The sequence below is a fragment of the Cyprinus carpio genome, chromosome B8 (assembly GCF_018340385.1).
Source record: "Cyprinus carpio isolate SPL01 chromosome B8, ASM1834038v1, whole genome shotgun sequence".
NCBI classification, from domain to species: Eukaryota; Metazoa; Chordata; class Actinopteri; order Cypriniformes; family Cyprinidae; genus Cyprinus; species Cyprinus carpio.
In genome coordinates, this window is record NC_056604.1 from 13,775,443 (window position 1) to 13,793,344 (window position 17,902).

At 37.8% G+C, this 17,902-nt stretch overlaps 1 protein-coding gene across 3 annotated transcripts in view; it reads left to right on the plus strand.

The window, feature by feature from the left end:
- Positions 1 to 446: 446 nt before the first annotated feature.
- The window catches only part of LOC109094424 (potassium voltage-gated channel subfamily D member 3-like), an 89,328-nt gene continuing 71,872 nt past the window's right edge, over positions 447 to 17,902 (plus strand). For all 3 annotated transcript variants that reach the window (XM_042729850.1, XM_042729851.1, XM_042729853.1), the window contains exons 1-2: positions 447 to 994; positions 1,965 to 3,141. In XM_042729850.1, the coding sequence (XP_042585784.1) occupies positions 2,039 to 3,141 (1,103 nt within the window). In that variant the 5' untranslated portion in view covers positions 447 to 994; positions 1,965 to 2,038. The remainder of the gene's footprint in view (positions 995 to 1,964; positions 3,142 to 17,902) is intronic.

A 17,902-nucleotide genomic window follows, 5' to 3' on the forward strand; every position in this document is an offset into this window, starting at 1 on the left:
TCAAATACTAATGAGTAGCCTACTTTAAATGTATTTAGCCTACAACATTTACACGTTTCTCTCAACACACACATAACACATAATTTTAGGAATTTGTTGCATCAATGTCTTGGATCACACAAAAGATTAAAACAGATAAACATTATGTGAATCATGACACACACACACACAAACCTTTTTTAATCCTGATAGTTTAGCTTACTTCTGATACATCTGCTTTAATACTTTCTGATTTAAGCTTTACTTAAATTTAGCATTACGAATGAAAATGAGAATGAGAAGTCCTACAGGATGTTTTGAATGTCATCTTTGAATATGGATGGCAAAAAGCTGGGCTGCGAATGACTTTGCAAATCAATTACCTCGTCCTCATTTCTATATTGGTTTCAGGTAACAAAGCTGCCGCAAGCAGGGTGAGCCCACTATAAAGTAAGGTGAAATCAGCGCGCTGTCAAACAGTGTGAGTGGCGCGAGAGCGAGTATATACTGCCTCTGTGCGTCTCGCGCTCTCTCTGCTCCACGAATACGGATCGCGCGCGCAGCGCCTAACTAGAGAGCGCGAGACCTGGTAGCGGAGAGACCTCGGGGCGGGAGAAAGGGAGTGTGCTGGTGTATGTAGAGAAGAGAGAGAGAGAGCGAGAGAGAGACAGAGAGAGAGGTTGGAAAAAGACTACCACCTCTATCCATCAGCCGAGCATCCTCGGGGAAGTCACTTCGAGCGCGCGAGCGGTCGGTGCGGCATTTCTGTCCGTCCGAGCAAATGGATCATTAAACAGCGCAGGATGTGACTGAGGAACCCAAATAAAAAACTATTATTTTCCGCTGCTCCAGTCACGCTGGTTAGGCTCTTATTGTTTTATTCTTTCACCTGTTTTTTTTGTTTTCTCTTTTCATCATTAATGTGCGGATGTTTCGGCGAACACTTTCGAAGTGATGTCAGGAGGAAATGTCATAAATGTAGCTGAATGAATGAAAAGTTCAAAAAAATTCATGGGTAAGTAACAAAAAATTCAACAGTTGAAAACGAGTTTGCTGTGTTTTACCATTTGGACCATTATTATTTATTTATAATAATAACTATTATAATAATAATATCGATTAGCCTTGTTCATATTATACAATATTTATTAAGGCGCAGCTGTGAATAACCGCAGTTGAAGTGTTAACAGTGCCAATCTTGATGCTCGTAAAGTACGAACTAGCCTACAGCACTGTCAGGGTTTAGCGACCGATATTTCGTGGCGTTTTATTGTTTTGCATTAAGCTCAACAGGTTCGCATCTGTTTCTAACTGCAGTTGCTGAAGGACTCTGTGTCTCGAGCACAAACCGTCTCTTACCCTCTGGGGTCTCTCTTACATGAGCTGAGAATAAATAGTTTTAAAATCAGCTTTCTTTATGAATTGTCATGATGCATGTGTTCTATAATGTTGTATATGGGCTGTTACTGTAAAAACAGACATGGTAAAAACCTGTCTGGTAAAACAGATGTTATTCAATAGTCTTTAAAAGTATACTATTAGTGCAGAGTCACAGTATGTTAGAATACAGTATCAAAACATTTGCATTGTTTTATCTGTACCCTTTAATGTAAAGTATGGGCTATAAATTGTTTTGCTGTTTTATCTATTTTGTACTTTGCTTTGAGGGAGAAAGATTGATTCTAAATAATAGGGTTAAGGTTTGAGGTCTGATACAATCTACCATTTTTTGCCCGTTCTTCCCTGTCCATATCTTGCACTTTTGTTTTTCTGTACTTCTTTTTACTGTACTCTACATGATTGCTTCCCTTTTACCTCTGCCTCTCTATTCTGCTGGCATCCTGTTCGCTCTTGCCATCTTTTCACTCCCATTTCACATCTGTCTCACTCTCTCCCACTGGAACTCTCTCCTCTTCCTGTCCTCCCACATTTGCCAACCTCTCACTCGCTCCTATCTTCCCATCTTCTTGTCTCTCTCTATGTAGATGGGGTCTAATCTAATGTCAAGCTGGTTGTGAAGGTGTTTGATCTGGTCCCCTCGACCCCAGCCGGAGTCCCCATGGCTGCTGGAGTTGCAGCCTGGCTCCCCTTTGCTCGGGCGGCGGCCATAGGATGGATGCCTGTGGCCAACCTGCCCATGCCCGTCGCACCGACCAATAAGAACAAGCATCAGGACGAACTTATTATCCTCAACGTCAGTGGCCGACGCTTCCAAACCTGGCGCAACACACTAGACCGTTACCCTGATACACTCCTGGGGAGCTCCGAAAAAGAATTCTTCTTCAATGAGGAAACTAGGGAGTATTTCTTTGACCGAGATCCGGATGTGTTCAGAAGTATTCTTAACTTCTACCGCACAGGGAAGCTGCACTACCCACGCTACGAGTGCATCTCTGCTTATGACGAGGAGCTGGCATTCTTTGGAATCATTCCCGAAATCATCAGTGACTGCTGTTACGAAGAGTACAAGGACCGCAAGAGGGAGAATGCGGAGCGCCTTATGGACGACCTTGAGGACAACAAAGACAGCAAACTCCCCAACATGACTTTCCGCGAGACCATGTGGAGGGCCTTCGAGAACCCACACACTAGCACCATGGCGCTGGTTTTCTACTACGTAACCGGATTCTTCATCGCCATATCTGTTATCACCAACGTGGTTGAGACGGTTCCTTGCGGTTATATGCCGAACCAGAGAGACATCCCTTGTGGTGAGCGCTACACAGAGGCGTTTTTCTGCATGGACACAGCTTGTGTAATGATCTTTACAGTGGAGTATCTGATGCGTCTGTTCGCGGCACCCAGCAGGTACCGCTTCATGAGAAGCGTGATGAGCATTATCGATGTGGTGGCCATCTTACCGTATTACATTGGGCTCGTCATGACCAACAACGAGGACGTAAGCGGAGCTTTTGTCACGCTACGGGTGTTCCGTGTCTTCCGGATCTTTAAATTCTCCCGCCACTCCCAGGGTCTCCGGATCCTTGGCTACACGCTGAAGAGCTGTGCGTCCGAGCTCGGTTTCCTCCTCTTCTCCCTCACCATGGCCATCATCATCTTTGCCACAGTCATGTTCTACGCTGAGAAAGGCTCCTCGTCCAGCAAGTTCACCAGCATCCCGGCCTCCTTCTGGTACACCATTGTAACCATGACAACGCTGGGGTGAGTCATTTTGTCTCCGAATGACTTCTCTCTGTATATTTTTACACTTTTTAACCCTGAATGCACATCAAGCCACACCCCTCATGCATTTCAGAGGGTAAGGCTTAAAGGGATAGTCCACCCATCACTGTGTGCAGAAATTGTACCTTCAGGGGTACAGGAGCTTGCCACCTTAAAGGGACAACTTTGTACCTTATTTACCCCTAAAGGGTTCAAAATAGAACTTCAGGGGTACATATAACTACTCCAAAAGGCATTAATATGCACCTTTTAGGGGTAGATTACTTACAAAGTTGTCCATTTAAAGATACTGCCTCAGTGACAAACTGTTGTACCCCTAAAGGTACCATTTTTGCACAACCTTTCTGACAGTGGAATTAAGAATTCTGCCATTGTTTACTCACCCTCATGTCGTTCCAAATCTGTATGACTGCAAAACACAGAAGAAGATATTTTAAGAATGTTTTAGTTCATACAGTGAAAGTTAATAGGGTCCAGTGTTGACATTCTTCATTTGTGTTATGCAGAATTGAGTAAGTCATACACATTCGGAGCATTATTTGGGTGAGTAAATGATGACAGAATTTTCCTTTTTTGGGTGAACTATCCCTTTAAGTACACCCATGTACAAGGTCTTTTAAACCACCAAAGTGCAACTTAAACAAACAGAACTATTTACAGTATAACATTACACCTCATCGAAAGAGAAGCCGTTTCCCTGCAGCTTGTGGATTTTCTTTCTTTTCCGAGTTAACTGCTATTAGCATCTAACCCTAATGACCATGATTGCTGACTGCAGTCATGCCTGCCTGAAGCAGCGGTAGGTTTGGATTTAACTCGCTGCCCCAGGCTAGACTTTATTCATCCCTATTATGCACCAATTAATATTTAAGCGTGTGTGAAGCAAGCAGAGGAACATCCTTCAGCGTTTCTCCCACACATTAACAACAGAAGGCAACTGCAGAGCTGTATAGCCCCATTTACTTCAACCCTGCCCCTCATAAATCATAGGCCATTTATTTGTTTGTTCAAGACTGATGCGAGTAGACGTTTGACACAGTTGGTTTTAAGAGAATGTGGAGGATTAATTTAGGTTATTATTTTGAGTGATTATACAGTGTATAATCTATAGCAATTTCAACTATATACTCAACTATAGTTGAGTAATCAGCTATATATGTGCTGCTACCGCTACTATCAAATGTTCTGTATGTAGCTATTGTGTCACTGTGGCTTTGAAACCAGAGCTGAAGTCAAAACGGTCTTTGACTTCCTGTTTAGATGGCTGATCATTGGCTGAAACACCAGTCTGTGAGGTCGGTGAGCCCTGTGACCCCAAAACAACAAGATTAAGGACTTCACTTATTGTGGACAGTAACTCATGAATGTTACATTGCCAGATGGTTTGGTCGTTGATGAATACAGTTGGGTCTGTGTTCAGGTGACTGTCTTTTTCTGAGGTAGAATTACAAATGGTTAGACACATAATTACTTATTTAGGCTTTCATTTGAGTTATCTGTGTATATGTGCATGACCGAATCTCTTAACAGGTCATTGTGGGCATTATGTTGAACTATAACCCTATATATTGTCCTTATTGTTGTGTTAATGTGTTGGCTAGTTTTACATGGATTTCAGAAAAGTGCAGATCTCATTACACATTACTACATTCACACCAGAGATCCAGTCTCCTCCCGCATCTGAGACTTGACCTGAGATGAGAGCGAGAGAGACTCTTCTCATCAATAAAACACACTGTAGAAAGAAGTGTGTGTCACTGTGACTAATGTTCTTAGGTACATGTGCTGAACATTGTAAACCACTATGACATTTCCAACCCCACTGACGTCATGTGTTCTCACTGCCTGTGTGTGGGAGTGTTTCCCATTCAGTTCAGTCCAAATATAAGGGTTTATTTTCACGTCCCAGCAGTTTTGCACAGTTGATTGTGCCAGTAGGTTCAGGTTTGTATCCCATCATAACACACCTGTTGATTCTGAGGCTTCCTGTGCTCTTGACCAATGCAGTAGTGTGTTTTACACACCTGGTGCTTCTTTTATTCATTGATTCGTTCACACTGATGTGCACATTATCGGGGTCTCCAGCTCACTCAGTCAGAGTGAAATATAGCACTACAATTCTGTTTCTCTGGTGAGACTGAGACATTGCATTACCATGTAAAACACAGACCTGCTGCCCTACGAACACTTAGCATGTCAGCTAGGAGAACTAGTCCTCATTAGAGCAATAATCAAATCGGTTTATCTGAAATATACAGCATATATTGTGTGTGAATGGTTAACTGTTCTTCTCTGTCCTGTCATCTGAAGTGTTTTCCTCCTCCTCTGTATTGTTTACACCAGTAACATTTAATTTAGCTGCTCTACTGTTGAATTTCATGGCTCTGTGTTTTCTCTTGGCAAGACGGCTGGATAAGACTTGAAGAGGGAAGACAGAGTGAAGGAAAATGTTATTGCTTGGACATTGCTCTTACTTATTTTAGGGATGCATGATAGGCTATATCTGTACCATACTGGTTATTGGTCATTTATTTGATGTATATTTTATTTATTTATTGTAATAGTGTATATTTAATTAATAAGATTACCTTTGCTGTCATCTAAAATCATGTAAAGTTAATCTTTAAAACACTAATAATTTAATAACACTGTTAAATCAATATTTCGCAAATATAAAAAAAAACATTTCATACAGTGAATTATGATGTTGTGATGCCTAAATTCATGTTAAACCATTGATTTTAGTGGGGGGTTTTAACTAGACAACATTGTATAGCATTTTATATTTGCATTTATGGGTTATCAGCTATAATGTAAATAATTATCAGCTTAGTAGTATCAGCAAGAAGTATCAGTGTATCCCTAGGAAGTTTAGCAGAAACAAAGACAAAGCTGATATTTAAATACAAGCATTACTTAAAAATCAATTAAGTCTCCTAAAATTCTATAGAAGAAATTAAAAAAAAAAAAGGTACAGTAATATGACAGTTGACATACAATGAGAGTACAGTTCAATAAAAATCAAAGTGAGGTCTAATTCAAACAAATATGAAGAATTTGATGAATATTTGAAATCTTCATCTTTTTGATTGCAAACTTTGTTTGTCGATATCTAAGGTTTTTTTTTTTTTCTGAATTTCTAGAAAATACATTTATTCCTCTGAAAACAAAAAAATCTGAGAAGCAGGAGACTCTTGGATCTCCATTTGCTCACCATATAATCACATTGCTATCTAGGAGAAACAGCTGAGATATTAGTGCCATCTCTTTTGTGATTTTTCTTTGCTACAGGATTAACCTTTGGCATATGAGTGAATGAGACCGAATGTCTGCGAACCCTACTGTATGTTGTGTGTCCTGCAGTGAAAAATCAGATTTTGTGTTGCATAAATTGTCCAAACACTGATTCAGTTGCATCATGGTCCATTTGTTAATCTGGCCCTGAACACAGTGCTGGAACATACACGTCAGATCCAGGCAGGGTTTTATCTGCATTTTAATGCCGTTAGAGAGAGAGAGAGATTTGGACCATACGAGGGCTGAGTCAGTTTTGAAATTACTTTGAGGTTTTACACTTGTGTTTCTTCTGTAAAAACAGGAGGCTGCTGGGGGATTGGGGATTTACAGAGGCAAATGGGGAGAGAATGGATGTTTGTTTATTGATTTATTTATTCGCGTTAATAAGATGGTTTTGACCTTTAGGTGGAGTAGCATATTCAAAATGATCTTTAAAGAAAAACACAAATCTCTAGTGTGCTTAACAACACAGTGGCTTATAAGAGATGCACCTGAAATATCATTTTCATTCCCTCTCTCTCTAATTCTGTTTATTGGTACCTTATTAGCCTCTTGCCTGGCAGTAGTAGTTTTACTGGTTAAGATATGCTCCCTATGTTACGGACCTATGCATTCTGCACGCTAATGTTGCTGTGAAGAAAATCACCCTGCTAATGAGGGCTTTCAGTTGTTACCAGAAGCTTTAATTAATATGACACTCAAAATTCACGCCCTCGTTTGAATAGATCCAGACTCACCATTCTGCCCCAATACATGGTTGACTCTCTCTTGATTCAACCATGCTTCTACTGCTCTGTTAGGTGAACATGCTCTGTCGATACTGATCAGAAGCATTGATTAAAGCGAACAAAGGATGAGGGAGAAGAGGATAAGGGACAGAAAGAGGAATGAGGTTAAATCCATTAGCCAGGGTGAATGATGATAATCACCCACAGCTGCAGGGTGTCAAACCGAAGCGTTTCGGATCGGTAAGGCAACATATGTCTCTGTGTGTGCGTGGGGGGTCACTGAGTTCAGAATAGCTGTTTCTCTCATGACGTTTGCTGTCAGGGGTTGTGTAGGAGCAGCAGAGTACAAAAATCAGTAAAAATCGACTTCCAGTCACACAAAGGAGACTTTTGTGTTGCTAATGCTCTTGATCTGCTGTGCAGTACATGGAGATGTGAAATTTTCAACATCATGCTCTGAAGCAGATACTGTGTTTAAATGGAAATATAGCCCATGTATGTAAAAAAAAAAAAAAAAAAAAAAAAAAAAAAAAAAAAAATCAATACTTCAGGGTCTTATAATTATGCCCAAAAATATGTAAGACAATACCGTTTCTATGCATAGGCAAGCTAGGCAGTTGCCTAGGGCGCCACCAACTGGAGGGGGCGCCAATGAGCATGCATACTGCCGCTACATTTTAGCAGGGTTGTGATAAAGAGTTTTATCCTGTGAAACCTTAGTACGTATATGGAATAACTGTTTTATAAAAGCAATAAACCCTGTGAAGCTGTGGTTCACAGTAAATTTATAACAGCTAAGAGGGTTTAAGGCACTCCACTTCGCATCAGTAAATTCACTGTAAACCACAGCTTCTTGAGGCTTATTGTTTTAATTCTCAAGATCAATACTTCCTTTGTTAAACCACTTTGGATTAAACGCATCCTTACGAAAGTGTCGAAATGCTGACTCGATTAATTCACTTCCAACAGCGCTTAATGGGAGCAGCGTCATACACAAAGAGGGCAGAGCGTCATTTTATTTAAAGGGGAAGTTCACGCACTAATCAGTAACAAAGGAACAAGTAGCTGCATTCTGATTACTTTTATGCCACTGATCAGGCTTTTATATGTACAGTAGTTTGAGGTAAAGGGTTTTAGGTTTGACTGAAATAATAAAGCAATAACTGACACAAGAACAACAAAACAACTGAACAAAAAACAGATAAAGACAGCCATTGATAATATTTAAACATATCCAAATCTAAATGTAATAAAATAAATTTATGTGTGATGACAATTTCTTAGCAACTAGGGATTGTTACATAGAGCTATACAGGCATCCAGTGGCTATAATTGTATTACAGATAACAAATTGTGCAAAATTTATATCTTAACAGTCAATTTGTTGAACTCACAATGCGCTGATTAGTGTCGTTACTATGACAACCAATTTGAATGTGACAAGAAAACGATGTCTGAAAATAAATTATATATAGACGGTTTCATAGGGCGCACGAGCCTGGCCCGAAGTTAACTTCCGGTCTGTGTTTGTTTATTAGTCTGGCTATAGCGCCGGCTACAAACGCTAGAGTTAAAGTTAAGGTGATGATGAGTAGACTGTTGGGCTCAGGTGGTTTTGCTGTGTGATGTGTTTCCCATACATTTATTTATTTGTGGCGCTTACAATATCAAAACTGACCAATTTTCCAAAAGGCTTTGTTGAATAAACATAAGCACGTACTGCACGTTTAAAAATCAAAACGAGGCGCGGGTGTTTTTATATCACTGTATTTCTTAAGGAAGACTATCTTTAGAAAATGTTCGATGTCATTTTCATTTCATCTTGCATGTTATATGCCTGATAAAGCAGCGTTTGTGAGCTTAGTGCTGCATTGTGTACAGCTGTTACTGTTTCTCCAGCTTTAAAGCACCTCCTTCTGGCAGAGAATGAATTAGCATTTTCAATAAGTCCATCTGATTTACACAAACATATTTGGCTTGTTATCAAAAACAATCTACTCTAGCGGGACTATTTAGCTGTTGTTATTGATTCTATTTGGAAGTCTACTGGAAGTTAAGTTAGGGCCCCAAAAGGACACATGTGTAGAAACATTTGTTTATGTTGTTGCCGTTGAAACCGTCTATATATATATATATATATATATATATACGAATATAATTTGGAAATTTATCACTGTTGTTATTTAAGATATGAGTGTTTACATAATCAGTTTTATGATATTTTGTATGTAATCTTAAATTATCTTGTTTGGTAGTGGGAGTGGGATGGGGGGGGGGGCTAATAAGGATTTCACCTAGGGCATCAAAATGGATAGAAACAGCCATGATGTGATTGGGCCATGGAGAGAGGAAACTGTCATGTTTTACAACTATTTTCAACATTGATAATAACAAGAATATTTCTTGAGCACTAAATCAGCATATTTTAATGATTTCTGAAGAATCATGAGACACTGAAACTGGAGTAATGATGCTGTAAATTCATTTTTTCCATCAGAGGAATACATTTTAAAATAGAAAACTATTTTAAATAAAATTTCAAAATGTCCATTGTTACTTGTTTTTTATCAAATAAATGCAGCCTTGTTGAGCATAACAGACTTCAAAAACATTAAAACAGTGATGATTCTTTTTAAGGACAATACTGAATTAATCATCAAATACTCATTACCTAATGAAAATCAATACTTAGGTCTTTCAGGTATCAGTATTTGTTTAATTTATCTATGATCAGTCATATAAATTACAGTTCAATTAATGAAAATGAATGAAAAAGCAGGTTGCATCTTCTACACTACAGGATGCAATACTTAATGACAAATCAGACAGTATGGCTTCAGAAGACTTGCAATAGAGCGCACAAGTAATATGGACAACTTTTATGACACTTTCATGTTGTTTCGTGTTTCTTGTTGTTCGTCGTGTTTTTGAAGCTTCAGAGTTCCAGTGCCCATTGTAACTGCGTGGGGGAAAATCAATCTGCACAATTTTTCAGAATGTATTCCGTAGAAAAAAGAAACTCATATGGGTTTAAGAAAATAATGACAGAAGTTTCATTTTTAGGAGAACTGATCCTTTAAAGCAGTAACAAAAGTAAACAAAAGTATCCAATTCAATCAGTTCTCTCTAGCTCTTTTTCCCCCACGCAGTGAATTCTAACCTTGAGCTCTCTAGATGCTACATTCATATCCATCTCTAAAAAAAAATAAAAAAATACAATTAAGTCAATAGCAGCCTCTCTTTATCTGTACAGTTTTCATGTGGTGCATTTCATCATGCAGCACAGAGAGAATCTATGAAATTCAAATGAGAAAAAAGAAAGATAAAGATTCATTTGTTTGTTTGGGCTTTTGCCTCTCTTCATTCAAAGGCTCTGTGTTCCGGGAGGTTTAGAGTTTCTATGATGGCCAAATTGCTGCCGTTTCATCCCATCAGCCTTCCATAAACACACACTTCCCCCATTAGCGATCAGATCTGATGACATGTAATGGGAGCATCAATGAAGAAAGGTATTGTTACCCTGCATCCAGTAAAAAGAGCATTAAATCCATTACCCGTGCATTTATTTCAACAAGCTTTCAACCCAATGCCAAATTCAGTTGATCTAGTGGTCACTGGTCATAGATGTCTGGATTTCGGAGGGTTTTATACCGATTAGCCGTGCCTTTGTTTGTGCTCTTTGCTGTTTTAAAGCTGTCGACAGAAGGTATGAGGAAAGATTACAGGTGTTAGGTCAAGCTCTCCACTTTAATGAAAGATCATGGGAGGAAAGTGACGGTCAAAGGAACATCTGACCTTAGAAATCTCAGAAAATACCACTCCGAAAAATCCAAGTAAGCTATCAACTCTGATGATCAACTTGGAGTTCAGAGATGTGAAAATATAAATTATACTGTGCTGTAAAAAGTATGCAGAGTTTGCATCCAAAAATGTAAAAAAGAAAAAACCCTACACATAAATTTCTTAATTTTCTTTATATTATTTTTTTATTTGAGCCTAAGCTTAAACTAAAATTCATACCTTTCTGTCTTGCTAGCTAAATACATAGGAATAAGATTTAAAAATGCAATTAGAAATATAAAAAATACAAAGGATTATCAATAAAGTCACATTACTACTCGCTGATACAGTGGTGTGAATGTCACTACAGACTGATAAAGGTTTCAAGTTCAATTCCCTTTTTGTTAGGGAACAATTTTGTGATAACCTTGACCTGTACTATATGCCGCTTTTATCATCTCTTTTCCATTTTAGGCTTCTAGAAGGTAAAGAGGCTTTTTTTTTTCATGAGCACTTATCCTATTTCTATGGAGCAGACACATAGCAGCCGAAGTGAGGGGGCAGTGAACTAAAGCCTAGGGAACTGCTCAGAGAAAGATACCCACTAGGTCACAATTCATTTTCAGTCCTGTCAAACTGCCCGAATATTTATCTCAAAGCTGTATGTGTGCACCCCTCGTCGCCCCAGAGAACGCTACTGCTCTAGGTCACTCTGTATATCGCATATGCCAGGATCCGCCACTGCTCAAAGCAAATTCTTTCACAAATAATTTACTGATGCATTCATTTTATAGAGTTGTCGCACATTGTGGCTATTAAATGCATGAGACTAAAATGCATTAGAAAGACATAATAGTTTGGTCAAATATTACATTTTGGATGGTATGGCTAAAGGAAGAAATGCCTCTGGATGCCCTCCTGTAGCGCCGACCCTGATTGTATGCTGCATATAGAGTGCTATGACAGGTGTACAAATTGCCATCCTTTTTCTCAGCATGGGGAATGATCATTGTTTCCTGCTGAAATTCCCATAAGCTGATATATCGAGGCTCTTGGAAGTCATATATGAGAGTATTCATTAACCCATAATGTTTGTATGGAGAGAATCTGTGTGTTCATTGTCATAAAAAGCTCATTAAAACTACATAGAGAATGAATGAATGTTGCTGCTGCTGCTGATGTTTTTTTGTGCCGCTATGTGCAAATGACCGTGCTAAAGTTACACAGCTGTGTGATCATCTTAAATATGACAATCACAGTATTGTCCCACTTACATACAGACACTCACATTTTCCCCTGAGAGTTTCTGTGTGTTGTAAACGTATGATTTTGCTCTCTCCTGTGCTATTTTCGACTGTAATCTCTTCGCGTCTGGGTTTCTGTCTCTCTGTTGAGTCTAGCTGATCTACACACTGAATCGTGAAGGTTTCAGAAGGTTATTTGTCACTCAAACACATGTAGTAGTTAAGAGCAGATGTCTGACAGATTAGTCCCAGACATGGAAAGACAGCATAGTGAATACATTTCAAAACTTTATTCAGTGCCGACAAAGCACTCTCTTTTACAAGTTACAGGTTCTGTTTTTTACTGTATCCAAGTAAAATAAAAACAAACTAAAAGTTTCTATATAGCACCTCTTAGAATATTGTTTTAAAGACTTTCATAAGGAATCAATTTCGCCTTATCCATGTGTGATGTTTAATACCTTTTTCAGACTTTCTGAAGCCACGGACCCCCAAAATATGATGATCCCTTTGCAAGAGACCTCCTTCCTAAATTATAAAGGCAGCTATATAATTTAATTAAATTGTAACAAGTCTTTTTTGTGATTTACTACATAAAATCTTCATTCATAAGGCAAAGAACATTCAATGAAAATGTAACCTTGATATCTTTAATATTGACTGAGTAAGGCTGAAATCATAGTGAAATGAATGGTTGAAATCAAACTTTGATGCTTGTTTTCTCATAATTAGATTTTGAGACTTTAGCCTGGATTTCACAGATAGGGTCACATTGTCTGGAAAGAATTTACTTTCAGATCAAGCTAAGACTAAATATACATTTAAAAACCTGAATAGGTAAAAAGTTAAATCTACAGCTGTCAGCAGATTAAAATAATTGTATTAGTCTTAGAATTATTTAGAATGAAACAAAAATAAATGTCAAATTTGGTAAATTAAACTTATTTTTAGAATAATAATTATTATAATAATAACAAAAAATATAGTAACATTAAATAATATTTTATGCAATTAGCATATTATTGTTATTATTATTATTATATTCAATTCTTTAAAATTTTTCTGGATCCTTGACATTTTTATGATCTGGACAGACATTTTTATTAATAAAGAATAAGGATGAAAAGCTAGGATTGTTTTAGTCATATGCCAATGTATTCTATTCTTTTCTATTAAAATCTAAAAGAGAGCAAGATGAAATGCACAGAGGAAGAGGAAGAGTCTGTGACTGACAGAAATAAACGTCTCTTCCTCTCAATGTTTCTGTTTAATGCATTTGGTCATTGACCACTGTCATCTTAACTGCTGGTAATGAATCTCCTACTGTCACACTGAATAATGATTTCACTCCAAACCACCACCAGCTGCTGCCGCTCGGGGCTGTGCATATGTTTCTGTGTGTGTGTGTGTGTGTGTGTGTGTGTGTGTGTGTGTGTGTGTGTGTGTGTGTGTGTGTGTGTGTGTGTGTGTGTGTGTGTGTGTGTGTGCGTGTGTGTGTTTTGTATGTGCATGTGTGTATGACAGGATCAAAACTTTACTTTGCTGCATTGAATAAACTGGGATAAATGTCTGTTGTTTTTGTCTTTGGGCTTCAGTTTAATCATCATTAGTGACTCATTCAGAGACATGAAATGGATGGTTTGACAGTCACATGACTGCAGCAGCAACACTTCATACATACTGATGCAAACTCACAAGCCAACACACACTCGCAGACACACATGCAAGCACACACCCGCAGCTATACTTCTGTCTCCTGCAGATCCTATCGTCCCCAGCTGGTTGATGCTGGTGCTAGTGTCACTAAACAATCATCACTTCTGTGTGGTGTTTATGTTTACTCCTAATATTAGTTGCCCATGGCAACAAATTAATTAATGACACTGCAGTGATAGCTCCTGCTGCTCTGAACTAATGCTCATAAAAAAAAATATCCAGCTTTAAACAGATGGACTCTGGAGTGAAAATGTGGTTTGTTGCACCTACCAGCCTCTGAGAATCCAACTTTGGTTAATAAGAGAGGATGTGTGACCGAATGCTGACTGAACACTGCAAAATTCATATTCTTGATCTGTATTGTATACAAACAAAATAGTAAACGAAAACCTGAATATATCCTGAATTAAGTTTATTTCTATTACCCTACTGTCAAGTATAAATCTAAAAAATTTGAGTGTTCACAGCTAAATTTTGTATGCTGGAACATGTAGGTTGCTGCGAGTGTCAGCTAGAGGACAAATCTTTACCTATCGTCACCTTCATCTGAATGTGTGAAAAAATGAAGCGAGAGAAAGTATGTGTCAATACATTCAGAATGGAATACTAGCTGACAGCATACTGAATCTTAAAATGCTGTAGTAAGCAATGTTCAAAAGCTTGGGGTTGGTAAGATTTGTTAAATGTTTTTGAAAGAAATCTCAAATAGGCAGCATTTATTTTATAAAAAAAAAAATACAGTAAAAACAGCAACATTGTGAAATATTATTATTACTGTTTTATATTTTAATTTGATACACAGCTGAGTTTTGAAAAAAATAAAATAATAATAATTATCCTAGAAAAAATTATTCTCATATGCTCATAACAGTGTACTGCAAATTTTGCAGTTCATATGACTTTGTTTTATACTACAGTATATATTGCCAAAATAGTAAGCTAGAATGCAAAGCTGGGTAGTAAAATAAATATTTTAATAATGGAGTATCACATTTGCATGTTCATGGTGCTCTGACGTTGGTTATGGTCACATGTCATGCAGGTAAACAAAGTTTAAGTACGTTTCAGTAAGCACTTTATTTTGATTCATTTTAGAATTGTTTGTTTTACTTTAACCTTTTTATGATTCAATTAATCATTAGCTTTTCACTGAACTCATAAACCCCCTGCAGTTCCTCCACAAACCCAGTTTGGGAAACTTTGACATAATATGTGTTAAATGGACTTTATGTTGTTGATAACAAATGGAATATATTTCTTACTCTATGTATTTTTACATCAATATGGTACAATATTATCCTATTTAAATTAATGTGAAAAGCTAGATAGGTCAAAAGAAATCTAAAAGTAGTCTGATTATGTTACCCAAAATGCGTAATCTAATGGATTCCCTTACTAACTACAATTTTTGTCATGTTATTAGGAATCAGTAACAGATAACATTTTGTAAGTAATCTACCCAGCTCTGCTAGTATGCCCTTTTGAGTTTGTGAGATTGTGATTGTATGTGTGTGTGTGGTTTTATTACTACAACTGAGAGCAGTAAACCCCAGTGTCCTTCTCTCTCACCTGTGTTATTTTCCACAGCTTTTATCTTTATTTAAGCATTACGCAATTACACCAAAGGACATCTGCACCCAAGCTCTTGTTCTTTTTAACTGCATCTGTATCCCTTGGCCATTTTTTACACCTTTATACTGCTTCTGTACGATCATCCTGTTCTCTCTCTCTCCTTTGGTACAGTATCAGTAGCTGGACTGCGGTGAGTCAAGGTGAAGCTGGTCAAACAAACTGAACATCAGTATCCCGGTGGGACCTCATCTCGCTGCGGTCACACCGCTGTCCTCTCAGGTGTCCCTGCTTCACACAAATGTGGTTAAACAGCTTGAAGCATACACACAGGCCGGTCAGAACGCAGCCAATTCCACTGACACCTTCTGCAGAACCGCAACATCATCTCTGACGCACACAGAGCTCGATCCAATCAAATGTACTCATGACACATCATCAGTCGCATGATGCTTTTGTTTTAGGTAAACGCTCATTCAGAAACATTTAGGAAGGTTTCAGCACTCTGTCTTTCATCTCAGCCTTCCTAAAAATCTGTGATTACGGCTTGGGATTTAGGTATGCTGAAAACAGTTGCTACAGTCATTAAAAATACTATAGTTTTTTTTACATTAAAGGGCTAGTTCACCCAAAAATGAAAATTAATCTGTTTTACTCGCCCTCAAGCCATCCGAGGTGTATATAACGTTCTTCTTTCAGACAAATCCAGTCGGAGTTATATTAAAAAGTTTCCTTCCTCTTCCAGGCTTTATAATGGCATATGGGCGGGTGTTATTTCGTACAACAGTCCAGAAGTAGTCAAATAAAGCACATCCATCCATATTAAAATGTGCCTCACATGGCTCTGGGGGTTGAATAAAAGGGATATATATATATATATATATATATATATATATATATATATATATATAACAACTAATAAAAATGACAGAAGCACATAATATAATTTAAAAATTTAACTAAATTAAAAAAATAAAAGCTAATTCAAAATACTAAAATACTATAATAAAACACTATAATAATATATAAATAATACCAAACACTGCTCTGTTCCAGTGAAATCATAATTTAAAAGCAACCAAATTTGCTACCATTACTGATTCATATACTGACATACAGATGCTTTTTTATGTTTATTTAAAAATGTTGTCGGTTGAGCAAGATTCAAGCCCTGCATTGAACGCAAAACAGCACATACACACACGTCCACAGAATGCACATTATAAACACACTCTTGCCAAACTACAGATATTCAAATCACTCTCTCAGCCAAGCTGCTGCTATTTTAGCAGCCAAACTCGTTCACAAACATGCACGTTCACTTACATAAACTTACAAACACACACACTCCAGGGCACCAAATGCGTTTGTAAACAGGCAGATGGGCCCCTTCTGCTCCTGATCTCGTGTCCATCTCCACAGCCAAAAACTGCTGATCCAGGTCACACACTCAAGGATAAATACTGAACAATCAAAGCAGATGCAGCACATCTGATCTCAGACCAGATTAATAATAATATGTTTACACGCACTGTTATAATCTGTCTGTATACATGACACAATGAGTAATTTAATATCTGAAGGATTAAATACACATCGCTTGTCACATCTGTCTTTCAAAACACATGGACAAGGCCAGTTGTTGTCTAATTAATAGGTATAAATGCTGGACGAAGACTAGGCTTATCTTGGACCATAGTCTAACTTTACAAAAACCAGACTGGTATGATTTCAGTCAGACAGATTAAAGTGTTGCTTTTAAATTGCTTTTTAGTTTGATTGAATTCAAACTTTTAAAGTGCATGTACATGCACTTAATGGCTATCTGTTTGCATTTTGACCTGAATATATATATTGCTGTAACAAAAACAGTTTCATTATGATTTTAAAATGGTTGGGCTGTTGCTACACATCCTCTGAATGGACTCAACTTCTTATATGCCTCATCTCTGACACCACTGGTTAACCTTTGATTGATTTTTTTCCCCCTATTTATCTCTGCTTTAATCTCTGTAAACGCTTTTCCATTGACTCTCAAACTGATTAGATTTCACTGCCAGAATCAAATGTTGGTCTGCAGGATGATGGCGAGATGCTGAACATGTTTTTAACTGAGATCAATAGGAAATATATAACAACTTTCTTAAGGTATTATGCAGACCTTGTTTAGCAACATCCAATAAGGATGTTGAACCAGTAACATGTCCTACTAGTGTAAATCGCATTAAGCAGATTGCAAATGCATCGAAACATTGCAAATGTATAATATACTAAGTAACAAATAGACGAATGATGAATTCCAGCCTCATCAAATCCACAGACTATAGATTCTGAATGCAGGTTCCCAAACCACAGACTGCTCTTACTAATTGAGTTCGACTTCTGCTGGATAGTTCAATAGCTGCA